This window comes from Poecilia reticulata, chromosome 20 (genome assembly GCF_904066995.2).
Source record: "Poecilia reticulata chromosome 20, P_reticulata-male-v2, whole genome shotgun sequence".
NCBI lineage: Eukaryota > Metazoa > Chordata > Actinopteri > Cyprinodontiformes > Poeciliidae > Poecilia > Poecilia reticulata.
In genome coordinates, this window is record NC_088849.1 from 21,440,688 (window position 1) to 21,458,767 (window position 18,080).

The 18,080-nt window shown below is 37.2% G+C and overlaps 1 protein-coding gene across 9 annotated transcripts in view; it reads right to left on the reverse strand.

Annotated features, from left to right (window-relative positions):
• Positions 1-18,080, reverse strand: part of myo3a (myosin IIIA) — a 70,547-nt gene that overhangs the window by 23,039 nt on the left and 29,428 nt on the right. For 6 of the 9 annotated variants that reach the window (XM_008396504.3, XM_008396501.3, XM_008396500.3 and 3 more), the window contains exons 7-20: positions 15,809-15,954; positions 13,300-13,365; positions 13,054-13,209; positions 11,492-11,533; positions 10,903-10,999; positions 9,617-9,733; positions 8,855-8,959; positions 7,080-7,163; positions 5,924-6,126; positions 4,093-4,191; positions 3,876-3,990; positions 2,475-2,601; positions 1,940-2,150; positions 919-1,066 (exon numbers count right to left, since the gene is read on the reverse strand). In XM_008396504.3, the coding sequence (XP_008394726.3) occupies positions 919-1,066; positions 1,940-2,150; positions 2,475-2,601; positions 3,876-3,990; positions 4,093-4,191; positions 5,924-6,126; positions 7,080-7,163; positions 8,855-8,959; positions 9,617-9,733; positions 10,903-10,999; positions 11,492-11,533; positions 13,054-13,209; positions 13,300-13,365; positions 15,809-15,954 (1,716 nt within the window). Of the gene's footprint in view, positions 1-918; positions 1,067-1,939; positions 2,151-2,474; positions 2,602-3,875; positions 3,991-4,092; positions 4,192-5,923; positions 6,127-7,079; positions 7,164-8,854; positions 8,960-9,616; positions 9,734-10,902; positions 11,000-11,491; positions 11,534-13,053; positions 13,210-13,299; positions 13,366-15,808; positions 15,955-17,089; positions 17,896-18,080 lie in introns of those variants that run through there. The other 3 variants (XM_081601446.1, XM_081601447.1, XM_081601448.1) reach the window with 2 other exon arrangements.

Consider the following 18,080-nt stretch of genomic DNA (forward strand, 5'->3'; position numbering starts at 1 on the left):
GGCACTGCCCGCTACCTAGCAACCACAGCAAAACTATGCCCGCTGCCTAGCAACCACAGCAGAACTCTGCCTGCTACCTAGCAATCACAGCGGAAATATGCCTGCTACCTAGCAACCACAGCAGAACTCTGCCCTTTACCTAGCAAGCCCAGCAGAACTCTGCCAGTCACCTAGCAACCACAGCAGAACTCTGCCCGTTACCTAGCAACCTCAGCAGAACTCTTCCTGCTACCCAGCAACCCCAGTGGAGTTCCACACTGCAAAAACACAAAATCTTGCCCATTTTATTGTTTTTTGTCTAGTTTCTATATCAAATATCTTAGTAAACTTCAAATAAGACGAAACTAACTTAAAAGAAACATTTTTAGAAAGATATAGAAGCTAGTTTTAAGTCAACCATTCTTTAAAATTGATTACAAAGTACTAGTCCCACTAGCAGATTATTTCACGTATAAAAATATTTTTTTTCCATTGGTGTATGTAAAATAATCTGCCATCAAAATTAAAGAATTATTGCAATTTCTTCTTAAAATGTTGCTGTTAAGTTCAATTTGCCTTATTTCCAGGCTACTAAAATATCTCTACTGGAAACCAGAGTAAAAATACAGTCCTGCACGTTTTATCAGCTGAGTTTAACACGGCATGCGCTGTACAATGGCTGCTGGAAAAGACAAATGTCATTTGCTGCATTTTTGTTGAATGATTTTGTGCAAACAAAAAAATGTAATGAACATGTTTTGTGTTTCCCCTACTCCTATTCTAATCTGTTCAAGGAAGCATAATGGGTTATTTTTAAATCTATAGCAGACAAAAGACATGTTAGTGGGGTTTAGATGAAATGATGGCGAAAGCTGCTTTTATTCAGAAGGATTAAATTAATCTGAACTGACAGGACGTGTTGATCATGTGCAACTCTACCTGTTCCCAAGCGAATATGTGCTGGTTGAAGTAAAACTGGATCTGCTCGTTGGCGAGGTTGATGCAGAGCTGCTCGAAAGAGTTCTTCTTGAAGTTTTCAAAGCCAAAGATATCCAGGATGCCAATGTTCAAACCTTTATCATCCTCTCTGGAGGTGATAAGAACGACAAAGGAAGACAATTCAGCCTGGTTACATAAACATAAAAAAGCAGAAAGTGAACTATAACACAGGGTAAACAGTAACACTTTGTGGCAATAAATGTGTCAATCAGTCATAAACATTCATGAAAACTCCTTCATGTTTACGACATGTCATGTCAGTCTTATTCACACCCCTTCAAATAAAGCGTTACCACCAAAACAAATGTGTGTGTTTAGCGCCAACGTTGTTTTCCGACAACGAAAGAGAAACCCTACAGCCGCAAAAATCTGACACCACTTCATTTTGTTTACATTTTGTAAAGAAGGAAGTTGCATCCTGATTTTCATGTTGTTTCCTTCAGTGGTTCTTGCCGCAGCGCCATCACAGGCGAGGAGGGGAACAGGTTTTTCAATTAGTTTGGCTTGTTTAACAAGTGCAGTGTGAAGGTGAACTGTAGCAGCTGAAAATTAACAAATGTTGTATTTTTACTCCCAAATGAACCAAATCTACTGGTGGAAACACCTTAAAGCTGGAGTGTCCAAACTTTTTGCCCCGCAGGTCAAAACTGGCAGATTTGAACTACTCTGGTGGTGGGTGGAAACAAAATTCATTAAATAAAAATGCAAACTTTAATTTATTGAGATTTATTGAGTTTTTAGTTTAAATCTCTATATTATTAAAAATCCCAAAACATAAAAAGGGCTTTTCAAAAGAAAAACAGACAATTTCTGTTTCTTTTCTGTTTTGTGGACCAAATTTTTAACCTTCTTGACTCGTTGTCAGGGAACGAACAACATCCTTTGAAGAGCCACAAACGGCCCGCGGCCCGCACTTTGGACACTTCTGCTCTGAAGCACAATGTTCTGCTCCTGGTCTCACCCCGGCTGACTGTCGGGCCGCAGCAGCGCGTTGATGCGGTTCACGATCCAGCTGAAGAGCCGGGCGTACAGCGCCTTCCCCATGGCGTCCCTCACCTCCACCGCCTTCTCCACCGTGTTGGGCCGGACGATGGTCTCACCCCGCGCCACCACGCAGTGGGAGGTCAGGGCTTCCTGCAGCTCGTCCGACCGAATGCGCAGCAGGGACGCCACTGCCGGGAAACACAAGATAACGGGCTGATAAAAGCTAAACTGGAGTAATGGAATGATGAAAAATATTTCAGATTAACAGAAACAACCAAGCTGGAACGTGTGTTTATATTTGGAGAAGATTATGTAAACCACACAGGGCAAAATCTAATTATTGTAATACATGTTTGCTAATAATTTCCAGTGAATTGCACGTCTCTGCTGATGTTCAATTTATTTCCCAATAACAGAGTGCTATTTTTACCCGCGCTCTCTGCAGAGTTAATGTAGGAAGGCAGCAGAGGGAGGAGGGACGGAGAGCAGAACAAATTCTCTCGATCGCTCACCATTCTCCAGGACCGAAATGTTGGTGATGTTGCTCTTGTCGGTTTGATGCTCTGAGGCGACTGCAGAAAACTCAATGTCACCAGAGTTAAGGATGGCCGCCAGGATGCTGTAAACACTGCCCAGCTCCTGCAGGAATGACAGATAAACAGCTGCTGGAGAAGATTAAAGCGACTTCCATTTTTTAAAAAATACTTCTCCTTCAAGAATCCAAACTTTCTGGTAATAATTCATCAGCTTCCTGAAGGATCTTCAAAGGTTTATTTAGACTTTGACTGCCTTTCATCAACATTGTTATATAGGCAAAAAGAAAATCACAGTGTGATAAATCAACACAAAGTAGGAAATAATTCTGAAGGTGATTTATTTTTTTACAAATTAAAATCTGAAAAGTGTGGCTTGTACTTGTATTCACCCTATTTTTTAATAATCAGATTCTGCTAATTTTTCTCATCCTCTGCGTTCAGCTCAAAGTTTTCAACTCTAACCAGGATCCGCGTTTCTGCTGAAGAAATCCATCTCCACAGCATGATGCTGCCACCACCATGTTTCACTGGAGGCCTATAAATCTATGTCTCAGTTCGATTGAAGTGAACTTTGATGTGGTTGGAAGCCATATGTGATCGGAGACTGCTCCAAAAACAGGAAATGGACTACAACAGAAGAAATTCTGGGTAAATTCAACCAAAACAAACAAGCTAGTCTTGCGCTAGCTAGAGAAATAGCTAGCGGTCTTTCTAAAATCTGACGCTTCTCCATTTTTGTTTACATTTAGTGAAGAAGAAAGTTGAGCTCATGTCTTCTTCAGAGGATTTTGTGTCATTTCCTTCAGTAGTTCTTGGCGAGGAGGCGAGGAGGGGAACAGATTTCTTAATTAGTTTGGTTTGTTTGACGCAGTGCAGTGTGAAAAAGAACCGTAGAAGCTTAAAATGTAACAAATGTTGGAATTTTGCTCCCCAATTGAACCGGGAAAATTAAAATCCAAAGAAAAGTATTTGAGAAAGAACTTTTAAGTTGGGGAAAACAACCTCATAAATATGTTTCACCCTGTTTAATCTCTGAAATAGAGGATTTATTACACACTCTCAGATGCATGATGTGCTTTAGCTCCAGCTCCACAGAGTGATTACGGGATAAGTGATATTGACGTGCCGATCCCAGGAGAGGTCGGTGCTTTGAGCCTCATTAGCCGTTTCAATGACGACGCCTTGCTGTAGCTCTGTGCTACATCACAGACGATGTTCACCCTTTTTAATAATCATGTGTCGCTTTTCAGAGAAATCCCCTCCAAGTGAAGACGTTTGCATTTAGTTTGATAATATTCCATGTAATAACTTGCGGTGCAGTCTTGAGGAGGGGCGACTCGCTGCTCTGTGCCCGGTTTCCACTGCAGCAGTTCGTACCTCCAGGGTGAATCCAATGACTTTGAAACACTGCTCCACTGCATCAAACTGCTCTTTGTAGAGGGCGTTGCTCACTATGTCAGGGCCTAATTTCAAGTTCTCGGTGTAAAGATACCTGCAGGACAAGGAGGAAACACAAAGGTGACGGCTGGTCTCTGAAGAAGCACAAAGTAAACATAGTTGGAAGTAAATAAGAGGGTTGAGGGATGAAACCTACTTAGGCGTCTTGCTGTCAGATAGTTTATAGTGGGCTAGTTTCTTCTTGTCAGCCAGACCAGCATAAATGTAGTAGAAAATGTGGAAGTTCTTCTCACCTCTGCGGAAAACACAAAGACATAGAAGAGCATCTAAAACTGCACAACTTGCTCTGATTTGTTGGCGTAACGCTGTGAATTACAAAAGCTGGGTTTGAAGCTCAGATCCCCACAATTAGAAAATAACAGGTTGACTAGTTGCAATATTTTGGTGGGTATAAAACGTGTTTGCACCCCTTTTAGAATCATATAAGCTACACTCTTCTAATTAATATTTAAAGGGGACTGATTGTGAAAAATTTATATTTTGCTTGTTTTTGTTCTTCCACTTTGGTCTCAACTGCTTCTAAAAACAAACCAAGCACTTAGAAAAACATAATGTTTTTTGGTGTCTGGAAAATTAGCCGTTTCAAAAACCTACCAATTACCTGTTACCTAGCAACCACAGCCAAGCCCACCCCCGTATCTAGCACGTTTAGTCAGCTGGTTTTGAATGTATGCGCTGTACAATGGCTGCTGGAAAATACAAGTGTTTTGTTGCTGAATTGCCATCCAGGAACCTCTTGCTGCATTCTAGTTTGTTGTGCAGGAGGCTCCACTTCTGCTTTTCAAAGAGGTATGGCTATATAATTGTGCATCTGTTTGCAGCCATTTTCACGTGAGAGAATAAATGATGAGTTGGCGGCGTGGCCAGCAGCAGCTTATATGGATTTAAAGTCACAAGATGCCCTAAAGTAGCTCATTATGAAAGGAGCTCAAAATAAATTATGTTTAAATTACGTTAAAATTATTCCAAATTAATTAATTGAGATATTTTTGCCTTTTCTCTTTATTCAAATATTTTTTACTTGTTTTTTCAATTCACCAGCAAAAACACAACAGCACAGCAGACATTAGCTAAAAAGAAAAATAGGACACATTAAATCAATCTAAGTTAATACGTGCCAAACACCATTAAGCTGGACATGATGATGCTGCGCTGACGGCAAAACAGGAAATGCTTTAAATTATTTACTTTTATTTTTTTCTCCTAAATAAATCTAGCTTCTATTTGGTTATCAATTTAATTCGTTTTTCTTCAATCTGAAGTAACTTAGATCAACTCTGATAAAACAAAGCAAATAAAAAACTATTGTATTGCTTGAGCTGCATTTCAAACACAATTTGTGCTTGAAAATAACAAAATTTGACTCATAAAATAAAGATTTCACTGATTACAAGTTAAGAAGTGGAGATTAACTTTGTTTTTTTAAAACTGATGTTGATCAAAGGTGTCCATCGGACACAAAAAGCAATAAATTCCCGACTTTTTGATCTTTCTTGCATCACAAACAGTTTTTTAAAGAATCTGCAGCCTAATATGGATTCCATCTTGTTCACTTTCTCTCCAATAATAAGCTCCAGAAGAAGCAGCGGCACACTTTGTTTCCTGCCAAATCAGCCCACTCTGACCCCTGCGTCTGTCTTCTAATGAAATACTTGAGTCTGTCTTTGAAGTTCAGCTGGCTAGAAAACAATCTTTGATCAAACAAGAAATGGGCCTTCCTCTGCACTTGACCCCAGACACCTGATAAGAGGAAAAGACGGAGCGGCTGGAGTGCAGGCCGCAGGGAAATGTCACCGGCTTCAAATGGGTGAGTAAAGGTGAAAGGAAAGAAAGAGACAGTCCATTACACACTGAACCCGACCGCTGAGTGGAAACACAACCTTTGTGGTGCTGTTTTCTCATCGGGTGATTTAAATTTGTATGAATGTCAGTGCAGATGAATTTCAGGAAGACAGGAAGGAACTTACATCGCCTGGTGGATGACCCTGGATTTCTCCAGCAGGTACTCGGATATCTGCGCTCCGATCACCGTTCCGCCGCTGGTGAACTTCATCTCCAAGTATTTCCCAAAGCGGCTGGAGTTGTCGTTGATGACGGTGCAGGCGTTTCCGAAAGCCTCCACCAGACTGTTGACCAGCAGGATTTTCTCCTGGAGTGTCCGGTTGTTGGCCTGAACGAAACATTATTCCAGGTCAGAATGGAGGAAAACGACAGAAAACAACACAACAAGTTGGTTGGCACAAAAAGAATGGAAGATAGAGACGAAAGTTTGTAAATCAAAAAATTCATCATAATAAACTCAAACTGCCAGAATTAATCATTTTGGAAATTAACCACAAAATCTTAACAAGTTTTCTTTTTGTCTAGTTTCTCGTGCAAATATCTCTTTTGGTACAAAAGCCTCCAAAATGTAACGCCACAAATCAGCAGGCACTGCCCTGTTACCTAGCAACCCCAATGAAGACCAGCCCGTTACCTAGTAACTCCAGCGGAACTCTGCCCCGTCACCTAGCAACGGGGAGTTCAAAGCAGAGCTCCAGAATGCAAAAACACAAATTTTTTACAAAGTATTTTTAGTCTAGTTTTCAGTGCAAATATCTTTGAACCAAGACAAAACTAACTTACAAAAAAAGCTTTTCAATATAAGAGCTTGCTTTAAGTCAATAATTCCTTAATATTGATTAAAAAAAAAAAAGAACTGGTTCCACGAGCATATTAAGTAAAAAAAATCTGTTATTAAAAACCACTTTCTCATCAATATTAAGGAATTATTGACCTAAAACAAGTTCATATATTTTACCGTAAAGTTTTGGGTAAGTTAGTTTTGTCTTATTTTAAATGTACTAGAAACTTGGTAATGTTTTCTGTTTTTACAGTGTAAATGTTGAAAAACTATTTATAAAGTACTTAAGTAGAACGAATAAATCAAACGGTGGTTATCAAAGGAAATTCACTTAAAACTATTATTACTCTATCAAAGCAGTAATATGGAATCCATTGAGATCAATGAATCACATTTGTTGAAGTAATAATTTATCAATAAATATTATGTTTTTAATTGTGTGATTTTAAAGAAAACAGAATAGAGATAATAAAAATATGATGATATATTGATTTACTCACCTTCCCGAGAACGGTCAGCTGCTGCACCAGCAGATGCGCGCTTTCCGTCTTCCCTGCTCCACTTTCCCCACTGATCACAACGCACTGCACACAGGAAGTCACAAAAACCAAGACTAAATGACTTAAAATTCAATAATACTACAAATTACTGACTGACTATTCAGCAAAATCAAATTGGTTAGAGGTGTAGAATCCCAACAATAACATTAGAATGAGACAGTCTATAAATTAATTTGAATGCTTGGTTGATATAATATGTTTTACCTGTTTGAACTTTTTACACTTTAATCATGATCTACAATAAAAATGCTATTTCTTTTTCAAGGGTAAAAAGTATAATGGTATATTAAAGGGCCATAACAGACAAAAAAATATATTGCAGTAAAGACTGTAATAAACTTCTTCCAAAAAATTGATCTCAAAAATAAAAGTTGAAAGTTTGCCATAAAAAATATGGAAATTTCCACGTTTTTCTTTGTTTTGTTTTTTTTTCTGGAAAATTTTTGAAATTTTTCATTGGAAATTAATCTTTTTTTTCTGTTTACAACGGCTCTAATACGCCGTCATAAAACCCAACCATCCAAACCAACCTGGTATCAAAAACTCACTACATGGGGTATGCTGTGGTGGCGCAGGGGTTAAGCACAACCCACATATGGATGCCCTAGTCCTCGATGTGGTCGTCGCAGGCTCGATTCCCGGCCTGGCAACCCTCGCTGCATGTCCTCCCCCCCTCCCATCTCCCACCCCCCTGCCAATCAACCATCAAATAAAGGCCACTAGAGCCAATAAAACCTTTAAAAAAAATTCACTACAGTAGATCTCTGCCTATTCGCAGATTTTTCTGTGGATTATTCACGGAAAAATCACTTATTCTGATATATTTGACAGAAAATGCATTCTGGGAAGCTAAAACAGGTCGGAGCAATGCTAGCTAACATGCTATTAGCTGGCGTTTGCAAAGCAGCCAATCCAGGAGAGACATTTATGTTCTCTGGTGCTGATTGGCTGAACCCCCAAGAGGAGAAATAAAGAAGACCGTGGATGTTAGTTTCTGCAGTAGCAACAAAATGGCTTCCACTCTGCGTATTAAGTTATATTTGACTATTAAAACTTGCAGTTTAAAGTTATTTTAGAGGAGGACTGGAGTATTTGCCGATTTCTGTTATGCATTAGAAAGCATTAGAAACTGCAAAGAATGATGTTTTGCTTTTTAGGACTTTTTAGCCTACCTCATGTTGATTTCTTGATTCTACAGGTCAGGCAGCATTGGTATTACTAGCTAAAATAAACCACATAAAAGCGGCTTAGCACAGAAAAACCACAACTAAACTAGATAAACAACTATATTTTCCTATATTTCCAGGTTGATTTGCGTCTTTTTTCCTTGAAAAAGTAAAACCACCGCTTTGAAAACTGCTTTTTGTATTCACTCTGCTGATATTTGTCTGATAATAAATGCAGTTTGATGAACTGAATCATTTAGCAAAAAAAAAGCAAAAACAGACGAAATCCTGAAGCCTGTTTGTCAGATTAATAAAAGTAATTTTGAAAATAATAACTTTTAACCAGGTATAGTCCATATTTCAGTTTTTAATAATCTGATGTAATATTTTAATCTTAAATGTTATTGACTCCAAGTGGAAAATCATCATAATTTACAGAAATAAAACCTGGAAGACTGTTTGTAAGTAGTTAAAGATCTTGAAATAAACAGGGTTTGTAATGATATTTTAATTTATTAAAAGGGTTTTTATGTCCAAAAAGTAATTTACCTGATCGGTGTTGTATGAGACCATCGACTGGTAAGCAATGTCTGCCACCGCAAAGATGTGCGGAGGGTTTGCTGTGCGCTTGGCGCCAATATACATCTTAGTTTGCTAAGAAAAAATAAAGTAAAAATATATCAAATTAAACACGATATTCACATGGAGGTGGAAGGTAAACATTAGACATGATGAGTAAATCAGGGGTGTCCAAACTTCTTGTCATGTGGGCCAAAAAGTTTATATTTATAAAAATAAAAATCTAAAGCTAATAAAGTAGACAGATATTTCTATCTTTTGCAGGAAGCAGGTGTTATTCATCATAAACCCAAAACTTAAATAAGATTTTGTACCGTTTTCAATTTTCCTTAGTCTCAGATACACAAATTTATTCCCAGTTATAAAAACAGGATTTAAAAAAAATGTTTGCTAGTGTAACAAATTAAATAAAAAGCTGATTGGGTGCAATAAAAGTCCCTGGTTCTACTTATTTAAAAAACAAATTATGTGTGTTGTATCTAATATTTTCTATTGCAAGAAAGCTATATTAGTAATAATTTCACCCTGATTTAAAATAAAATAATTATAAATTTGTATCATTCTTGAACTGCAGTTGGGGGCCAGAAAGAATTCAGCCCAGGGCCACAAATGTCCTAATGGACACCCCTGGCAAACACCACAAAAGGAAAAGTAGAGATTTTAAAAGAGTTTTTAAAAACAAAAAATGCTCAGAAAGAATAAATAAGATGAATGTAATGGCTCTCCACTGACCTGAGGAGAGTAAATCTCCATTTTATGGAACGGATTGACAGCGATCAGGATGTCACCAACATACGTGTAAATCTGGTCTCTGGTGTAGCGGCTCTGCAGATGCTCTGTGACCGTATTCTGACCAAAAAACGCACAAAGAAAAAATTAAACTTCTTCCTCAGTGTTCATCTGGGCGTCAGCATAAAATATTTCCCATAATCCCCAGCAAGTGGAAGCCGCTGCTGTGTCAGCGTTTTATTTTCATAAATTGGTGATCAATACTAATGTCGAAACACTTCCAGGTTCATCTGCAACAGCTGAGCTTCTGAGTTTGATGGATGGGCGAAAATATCCGCTGGCAACCGAGGCTGATTGCATCATTTGGGACGTCAACGCAGCAACCAGATTTGATAAATTACTCAGCAACAACAAAAAAAACAATAATATTGGTATAACTACAAATAGTTTGTGTAACATAAATCTGCATTTTACAGTTTCTGAGAGAAAATTATTCTGACTTAAACAAGCAATTAAAAAATAAGTCTTAAATTCAAATTTTTCTTACAGAAAGTTAGTTTTGATTCCCCCCAGATACTTTTCTGTACTAAAGACTCCAGCAGAAGCAAAACCTTAGCCTGGGATTAAATTCATACTTCTGTGATCAAAGATGAGATTACAGCCAGAATTTTGTGATTAAAGGCAGAATTATGAGATTAAAGCAAGAATTTTGATGTTAAAATCACAATTCTGAGATTTAAAAAAAATTAAGATTAAAGAAAAATTGTGAGATTAAAGCCAGAAATTTGGGATTAAAATCAGAATTATTTGATTACAACCAGAACTCTGAGAATAAAACAAGAATTTTGAGACTAAACACAAAATGTTGATGTTAAAGTCAAAATTCTGAAATTAAGGCCTGAATTTTGAGATTCAACTCAGAATTTTGAAATTGGAGTCAGAATTGTGAAATTAAAATGAGAATTTTGGGATTAAAGTCAGAATTTTTAGATTAAAGATAAGATATTGATGTTAAAGTTGTTTTAAAAACAATCTAAAATTTCTGTCTCCAAAGTCAGAATTTTGGGTTTAAAGTCGAAATTTTGAGATTAAAATCTGAAATTTGAGATTAAAGTCGGAATTTTGAGATTAAAATGTTAAAATTCTGAGGAAAAAGTGATTTTTAGAGGCTCTAATTCTGTTAGAGACGACCTGCATCAGTCCAATAGATCAGTGACTGTCTCACCTGTTTCATGAAAGTCGTTAAATGTTTTGTGTACAGTTGAATAATCCAGTGTTTTGTTTCTCACCTCGTCCAGAACCTCCAGAGTGGCGAGGTCGTCCACCTCGTCTGTGTCGGCTTGCGTCTTCATGTGGCTTCCTTTCTTTGTGTGAATACGTTCATGCCTAGAATGAAATTCACATCAAATATAAATATTTCAAATTTTACTGGAAATCGTACAAAGATGCCACTTTTCAAACATTGGAAATCAATAAAACCATATATGAGCTTCAGAATATATTTAAAATGATTTAAATCAAAATTTGAAACACAAAGAGAAAATTGAAAATCAGGTTTCATTTTCCTCTCCTTCAAATTTATACTCTTTTATGTTTCACATAAAACCCCAACAGAATAAAAACTTTTTCAAGGCGCTGCATGTTAAAATGCTGATTATTTAAGAATTTTTATTAATATATTAAAGCTGATCTGTTTTTGCTATTTCTATAGACTAGAAAACTATAGAAAATAGACTCAATTTCTACAATAAAAGGGACTATATAAACAATCTACATCTAAAAATTAATTGACCTGGTTAATATAAAAACACAATCACACCTAATTGAACCATAAAGCTCCTACTGTGGCTTGCAGGAGGCCACAAATACATCCATTACCTGTCATTACTGTCTGTACTTCTGTCTGTCTTTCCATGATGGCTTAAATGAAAGAAACAGGATTAACATTTCATGATCATACAGGAATAAACCGACGTGTTGCACCACCACTGATGCAGCTGCAGGATGGAGGTGATGTTTGTTTGGGGGCGACGGGGCTTGTAAAACATCCAGAAAGGAGGTTAATTTGGATTATGCAGCCTGCAAAGGCTAAGCTGCAGAGCGCCACTTAAAACTGACTGGCATAAAGGGGGAGGTTGTTCTTTCTCACACGGTTTACAGGAAATACGAGGCATTTCAGGGTGGAAATGTGGGATGCAGGGACAGGAACACAAGAAAACACGGAAAAAGATTAGGGCCACTGAAAAAATTAAGAAAGAGAATTCTGACTTTTTCCCCAAAATCAAGAATTGTTTAAATAGTTTATGGAAATCTAATCTTAAAACTCAAATTTACCAAGTAACATTGGGACAGGATATAGTGCAGATGTGCAAATCCTATAACAAGGAAGAAGCAATTATGTGATTATTTACATATACAGTCGTATATACATCTGACAACATATTAGAGCCATTGTAGATAGAGAAAAGAGTACATTTAACCAAAAACGCTCACATTTTCTAGAAAAAGCTTGAAAATTTTCAAGCTCCAAAAGTTAAACATTTTCCCCCCAATTTTTTATTTTTACAAAATTTCTTAGATTATTCTCAAAGTTTCTGAGTTTTTTTCCCCTCACAAATATTCAACTTTTCAAACACAGAAATTTCAGTATTTTTTCTATAACTTTTCTGAGATCTCAAAACCTTTTTTAAAAGCTGAAAAGTCAAAAATTTGCAAGAAAAAAAACTCCTCCTTTTGAGATTTCAGAAATTCTTTAGAAAAACTCTGATATTTCTGATTTCAAAAAGTCAAATGTTCCCGAGAAACTTTTTCACTTTTGGAACCTTGTTTTTTCCAGAAAAATTCTGAAATTAATCACAAAATTTTGAGTTTTTAAGATGTACATTTGCTCCCTTTTTTCTATCATCAGTGGGCCTTTGACGCAGAGTACAAACACCTTAGAGTGTTTGGTTATTTATTTGACTTTTGACAAAGATTTACAAAGAATATTGAGAAAAAATTTAGAATATTTAGAAACAATTCAAAATTCTGAGTAAAAATTCTAAATTTGAGGAAAAGAAATCAGAATTCAGAGGGGAAAAAAACAGAATTCTTAGAAATATGTCAAAATTTTGAGAATAATTTCAGTGTCAAAGTAAAAATTCTGAAATTGTAGAAAGAAAGTCAGTATTCTCAGTAAAAATTCTAATTTTGAGAAGAATTTAGAATTTTGAGGACATTTTTAGATTAAAGACAGTGTCCAAGAAAAAAATTCACAAATTTGAGAAAGAAAGTCTGAATTCTGAGTAAAAATTCTGAATTTTGAGGAAGAAAACATTTGAATTCTTCCCCCCCAAAAAAGAAAAAAAAAAAGAAAAATCAGAATTTAGTTTTTTAAATTTATTTACCATTTTTTGGTGGCCCTAATCCTTTTCTGTACACTTTCCTTATGGGTACAATACCTTGTTTTTTCAATCAATCCAACTTGTTGATTGAGGTCAATGAGTTCAATCAGTTGCTTCTGCAGGATTTTCTCCCTGCCAATGGTCTGCTTGATGAACACATGCTGCAGCAGGTCCAACACGTTGGGCCTCAGCTCAAAGTCCTTAATCAGACATCTGCGACACAGGAGAACAAAGGCAGAGCATCATATTCCCAGTAAACACCTCGGTCCTGACAGGAGCAGAGAGACTTTCAGCCACACTCACTTGCAGATAAAGTCATTAAAGTCGTCTGACCAGAGCTCGGTTTGGTGGAGAGTAGGCGGAGGGTTTCTGTTGAAGGAAGAAATGGAAAAGATGAGCAGAAAGATAAGTTGGGATTAACGCGGGAGGAGAACAAAGGAACCCAGAGGAATGATGGAGAGAAATCTCAACACTGGAACAATTTGTCACTGAGAACATCAAGGACTGTTTTCTTTTTTTAGGTGAACCGAAGCAAAAGTGTTTGGGTGGCAGAGATACGGCTAATTTATTATATAAAAACACTTTTTTTTTTGCCAGTGCAGATTTCCATAAAAGCCTCTACTGGAGAAAAAAACCCTGTTAAATAGACAGACTGAGCTCTTCTGCTTAAAAAGACTCCACAGCAGTCAAATGACTCACTATAATTCCTCCTTCTGCTTTAAGTACCTTTTTACAAGAGGGTTTCTGGCACATGGGGGACAAGTCAGTGCTGCCTGCTAATGCAGGCGGCTTTACTAACAGCAGCAATAAATTGCTCTAATGAGCGGACATACATCTCCTGTTTATCACACAAACAGCAAATATGGATGGCAGATGCAGTTAGCGTTTATCTGGATTGTGTTCAGTGAATGTAGGGACTATTAAAGAGTTTTTTGTTATCCAGAAGACAAACAGAGTGGCTTATAGAAATGACTCCTGATAGGTCTCGTGAAATAAGATAATTATTGATTATTGAAATATCTGAAATACTACCAAAATCTTGGTGTAACCATTTCTGTTTTATCCACATATTTCACTCCCCACTGTTGTTTTTTATTTTTAAGAAGTTTTGAAAAACGGTGGAGGTACCTTAAACTGCTGCTGCGCCAGTTACTCTACAGGTCGTTGCTAGGTAACCAAGAGTGAGTGAGTTGCTAGGTAACCAAAGAGTGAGTGAGTTGCTAGGTAACCAAAGAGTGAGTGAGTTGCTAGGTAACCAAAGAGTGAGTCAGTTAGTTGATTCCAACAATCTTTCGTAGCTTGTTCTGAGAGGTTGAACAGATAAAGTCTTTCCTCTGCCTACATCTCCCAGAATGCCGTGCTGTTCTGCATGGCTAAAGTAGTGCTGGGCGGAAGATTCTCCAAAACAGTGTTTACTTCAATGCAGTTTACCATTTCCTCTCATTAATGATCTTTTTAAATGGATGTTGAAGTTTAACGGAAACGTGGTCAGAAAAAAAACAAGATGGATGTAAAATAAAACATAAACAAACAATGTTTTGTTGTGGTTTTGTAGAGGAGAAAATAATAGTTAGCAGCCATGAAGTCGGCTAGCACATTCAGGTACATGGATGCACCAAAAACTACGATGTTTAAAAACTCTTCTAAAAGAGTTTTTACAAAAATTTGTTTCAAATTGAACATAAATCTAAAAAATAAGGATTGAAAGAGATAATAATTAAGATTTGCAACATGGGTATGGGGAAGCTGACCTCAGTGATCTTATACTTGTGTTATCTAAATAAAATCAGACAGTGGTTCAGTTAAAGCCCGCAGCATCTCTCTTTCCAAGTCTGCCAGTCGAATGAACCAGCAGCTGTGAAAGGAGGGAGGTAAGGAGTGCGAACAATGAGCCTGGAGCTCTGGCTGCAGCAGTCGCACAGATTCAGAGAGGCTCGTGTGACGGGTCCGGTGGAGCACGACCCCCAGGGCAAACACTTCTTCACTGGGACCGTGTGTGTGTGTGTGTGTGTGTGTGTGTGTGTGTCAGATCAGTGACAGACAGAGCAGATAGAGTGACATCGAGGGTAAATGCTTATGCCAGTCTCACACCAAATTCATTGGTGATAAAAAATTAGTTTTCACCTTCAGAATAAATAAAAACGATGAAAACATTTCTCCAATGACTGAATGGAATCAGAGCCTGGAAGATCGATATTTTATCTCATATTATGACACAGTTAACTACCTAGTGAACAACATGGAGGAGCTTCACCTGAAATCTATGGACGCTTACAATCAATGTTCAAACGCCTTTGTAATGGACGTACAGTTTCTTCATGTGAATAAGAAGGTTCTGGTGACTGGCAGATTAACAGACACGTACGCTACATATCAGCTTGCAGGTAAAAGCTAATTTAGCCAAGCTAACTTTGCTAGTTCAACAATAAGTACTACAGTAAATATTACTGATATTTATCTTAGTATCAAAAGAGGTGGGTAGAGTACTCAAAAATAGTGATTTGGTGATAGTAGTAATGTACTTATATTCTTTATCAGTTGGTTAGGAACAAGAAGTGAGCTAATTCTAAGCTTGTGGCTTGCTCCTTGTTGTCATAGCAACTCCATAGCAACCGCCTGCCAAGGTATCTGTCAGTTACAAAGTGTGTCAGTTAGAAGTGTGACATCACATGAGAACTACGTGTTCCTATTGGCCACACTTTGGAGACTTGGATTTCACTTCTTTCTTTCTTTCATTCAAACTAACATACATTTTTTATTTTTTTGTACTTTTCAATCAGCTTGCAGGTAATATTTCTTTATGGAGGCTCACCTGGGTATTTTAAAAAGGGCTCTCATCGGGTGGAGGTCAGACAGAGGAGGGTCTCCATCTCCCAGCTCTATAGCTGTGATGCCCAGAGACCAGACATCACAGCGAGCGTCGTAGGTCGAGTCCAGCTGCTGTTCGCAGGCTATTACCTGTAGAGCAAGAGCAGGGGGCAGAACTGTATAAAATAAGTATAAAATAGAGTCTATCTCCTTTATAAAGCCACTGTTGCACTGTTTCTTATCCTGCCACTTATCTTGGTCTATTTAAAGGGGGATTATAATGCAAAATTCACATTTTGTACTTTCATTTAGGTTTTTACTGCTTCTAAAAACAGTCCAAACAATTGGAGAAAATACACCCGGTCGTTTTTTCGCAATAACTTCATGTTTTTTGGTGTCTGGAAAATGAACTGTTTCAAAAACCTATGGATTGTTACGTCACATTCACCAGGCAGTGCACCGTTACCTAGCAACACCAGCAAAGCCCAGTCTATTACCTAGCAACGCAACGTGCTTGTAAAATTCACACTACTGCCCCTTTAAGAAAAGCATGTGGCTGTTTCTTTTAGACAACGCCCAAATATTATACAAGGTGTTACAGTTTCACTGTTACGACATTCCTCATTAAAAAAAGAACATGTTTAGATTTTGATTATATGATTATATTTAAATAAAAATAAAAAATTCACAGGAGGTAGAAAGATCTGCTGCAAAACGACATTTAAACATCTCCATAAAAAGATAACAATATAACATGAAACTCTGGATTTTGTACAGTTCTGTATCTTGCAGTGAAATATATTTTTATCAAACATCAGGGATCGTAAAAAAAAAGAGACTGATGCTGCTCAAAAGCAACTACTTAACATCATGCTTTCAGCGAAGTGAACACACACAGAGCCACACACTCCTCCAGTCAATCATATTTGGCCTGGGGGTAACATGGTACCCAATCAAAAACATGAATCATTCGGGTGGGAGGCATGCGGACACACACACACATGCACACACTACTGTTATTGCAAAATGCCTGACATCAATACAATTTGTGTTCTCTGTTCTCATCGGGTATTAACCTATGTACAAAGATGACATGAGCAAAGAAATAATCACTATCTTACCAGGGAGACGCACAAGTACTAATTTATCAAATTTCCTCCCAGAATTTGTAAAAAAAATAACAACAAAGTCAATTTCCAAGATCATTAACTAGCAAAGAGAAACATTAGGTTTTAAATGTAAAAAAAAAAAAAGTTACAAATCTGACCAAAAATATGAAACTTACCCTGAAACTAAATCAGTAAAATCTTCTTCAGACCTAAATCAGTCAGTAAAGTATTGTTTGATGTCAGACGGAGCAACAAGCAAGGCTCTTTCTCAGGATTTTGTCTACAAACATGCAAAGTGAATTAAAATCCTTGGATCCCGTCTTGTTGCGTCACACCACCTGTGGTCCAATGCCTGGTTTGCACTGCATGCAAACCGTATGTAAAATGTTCCTTTGATTTGGGAGTTTTAGGCAACAGTATCCAAACAGACTAAGGTTTAAATACGTTGGTTACAAAATGTGGCTGGTAAGTTTAATTCTACCCAGCAGAGGTTGCAAATTTCTCTTCCGTTGTAGTTTTGGGCTTAATTGTGGTTACGGTTGGTTATTTGTCGCGTCTATCTTTGTGGTTTAGAGGTGTTGTGTATTCAGTCCAACGAAATTTAAATAAAAGATTTGCTTAAAGGTGGATCTTCTGAAGCACTAGACTCTTTGTATCTTTCGTAAATGTTGTTGGCACAGAGATCACCAGTAATTACGTTTATCAAAAGAGGAATAACAGAGAAAGTAACCTAAATTAATTCTATAAAGCAATGACTTTAAGTGAGTTTTTAAACTAATTTCTTTCTTGCTTTCTGTGGAAAGTGAATAGTGCTTTGAGAGTCTAATTTTTAACATTATGCAAATGAATAATTCACAGCTTAAATTCTCTCACTGGCCTGATATTTCATCACCCTGTTTATTACTACTCATAGAATAGTAACCCAGAATCAAACATGGAGAACCAACATTTTCCTTTGGTTTTGTTTGTATTTCCTTTTAATTCATGTAAAGCACTTTGAACTGCCTTGTTGCTAAAAAAATAAAATTACCTTGCCTTACCTTAAATTATTTTTATTAAGCTCAAAAACTAAGCACTATTACGGCCAGGATGCTTTCCCAATAGTCTGGTAGACTAGGTACGATTTGGGACCAAAGTTGCAACATTTGTTACATTTTCAGCTGCTGC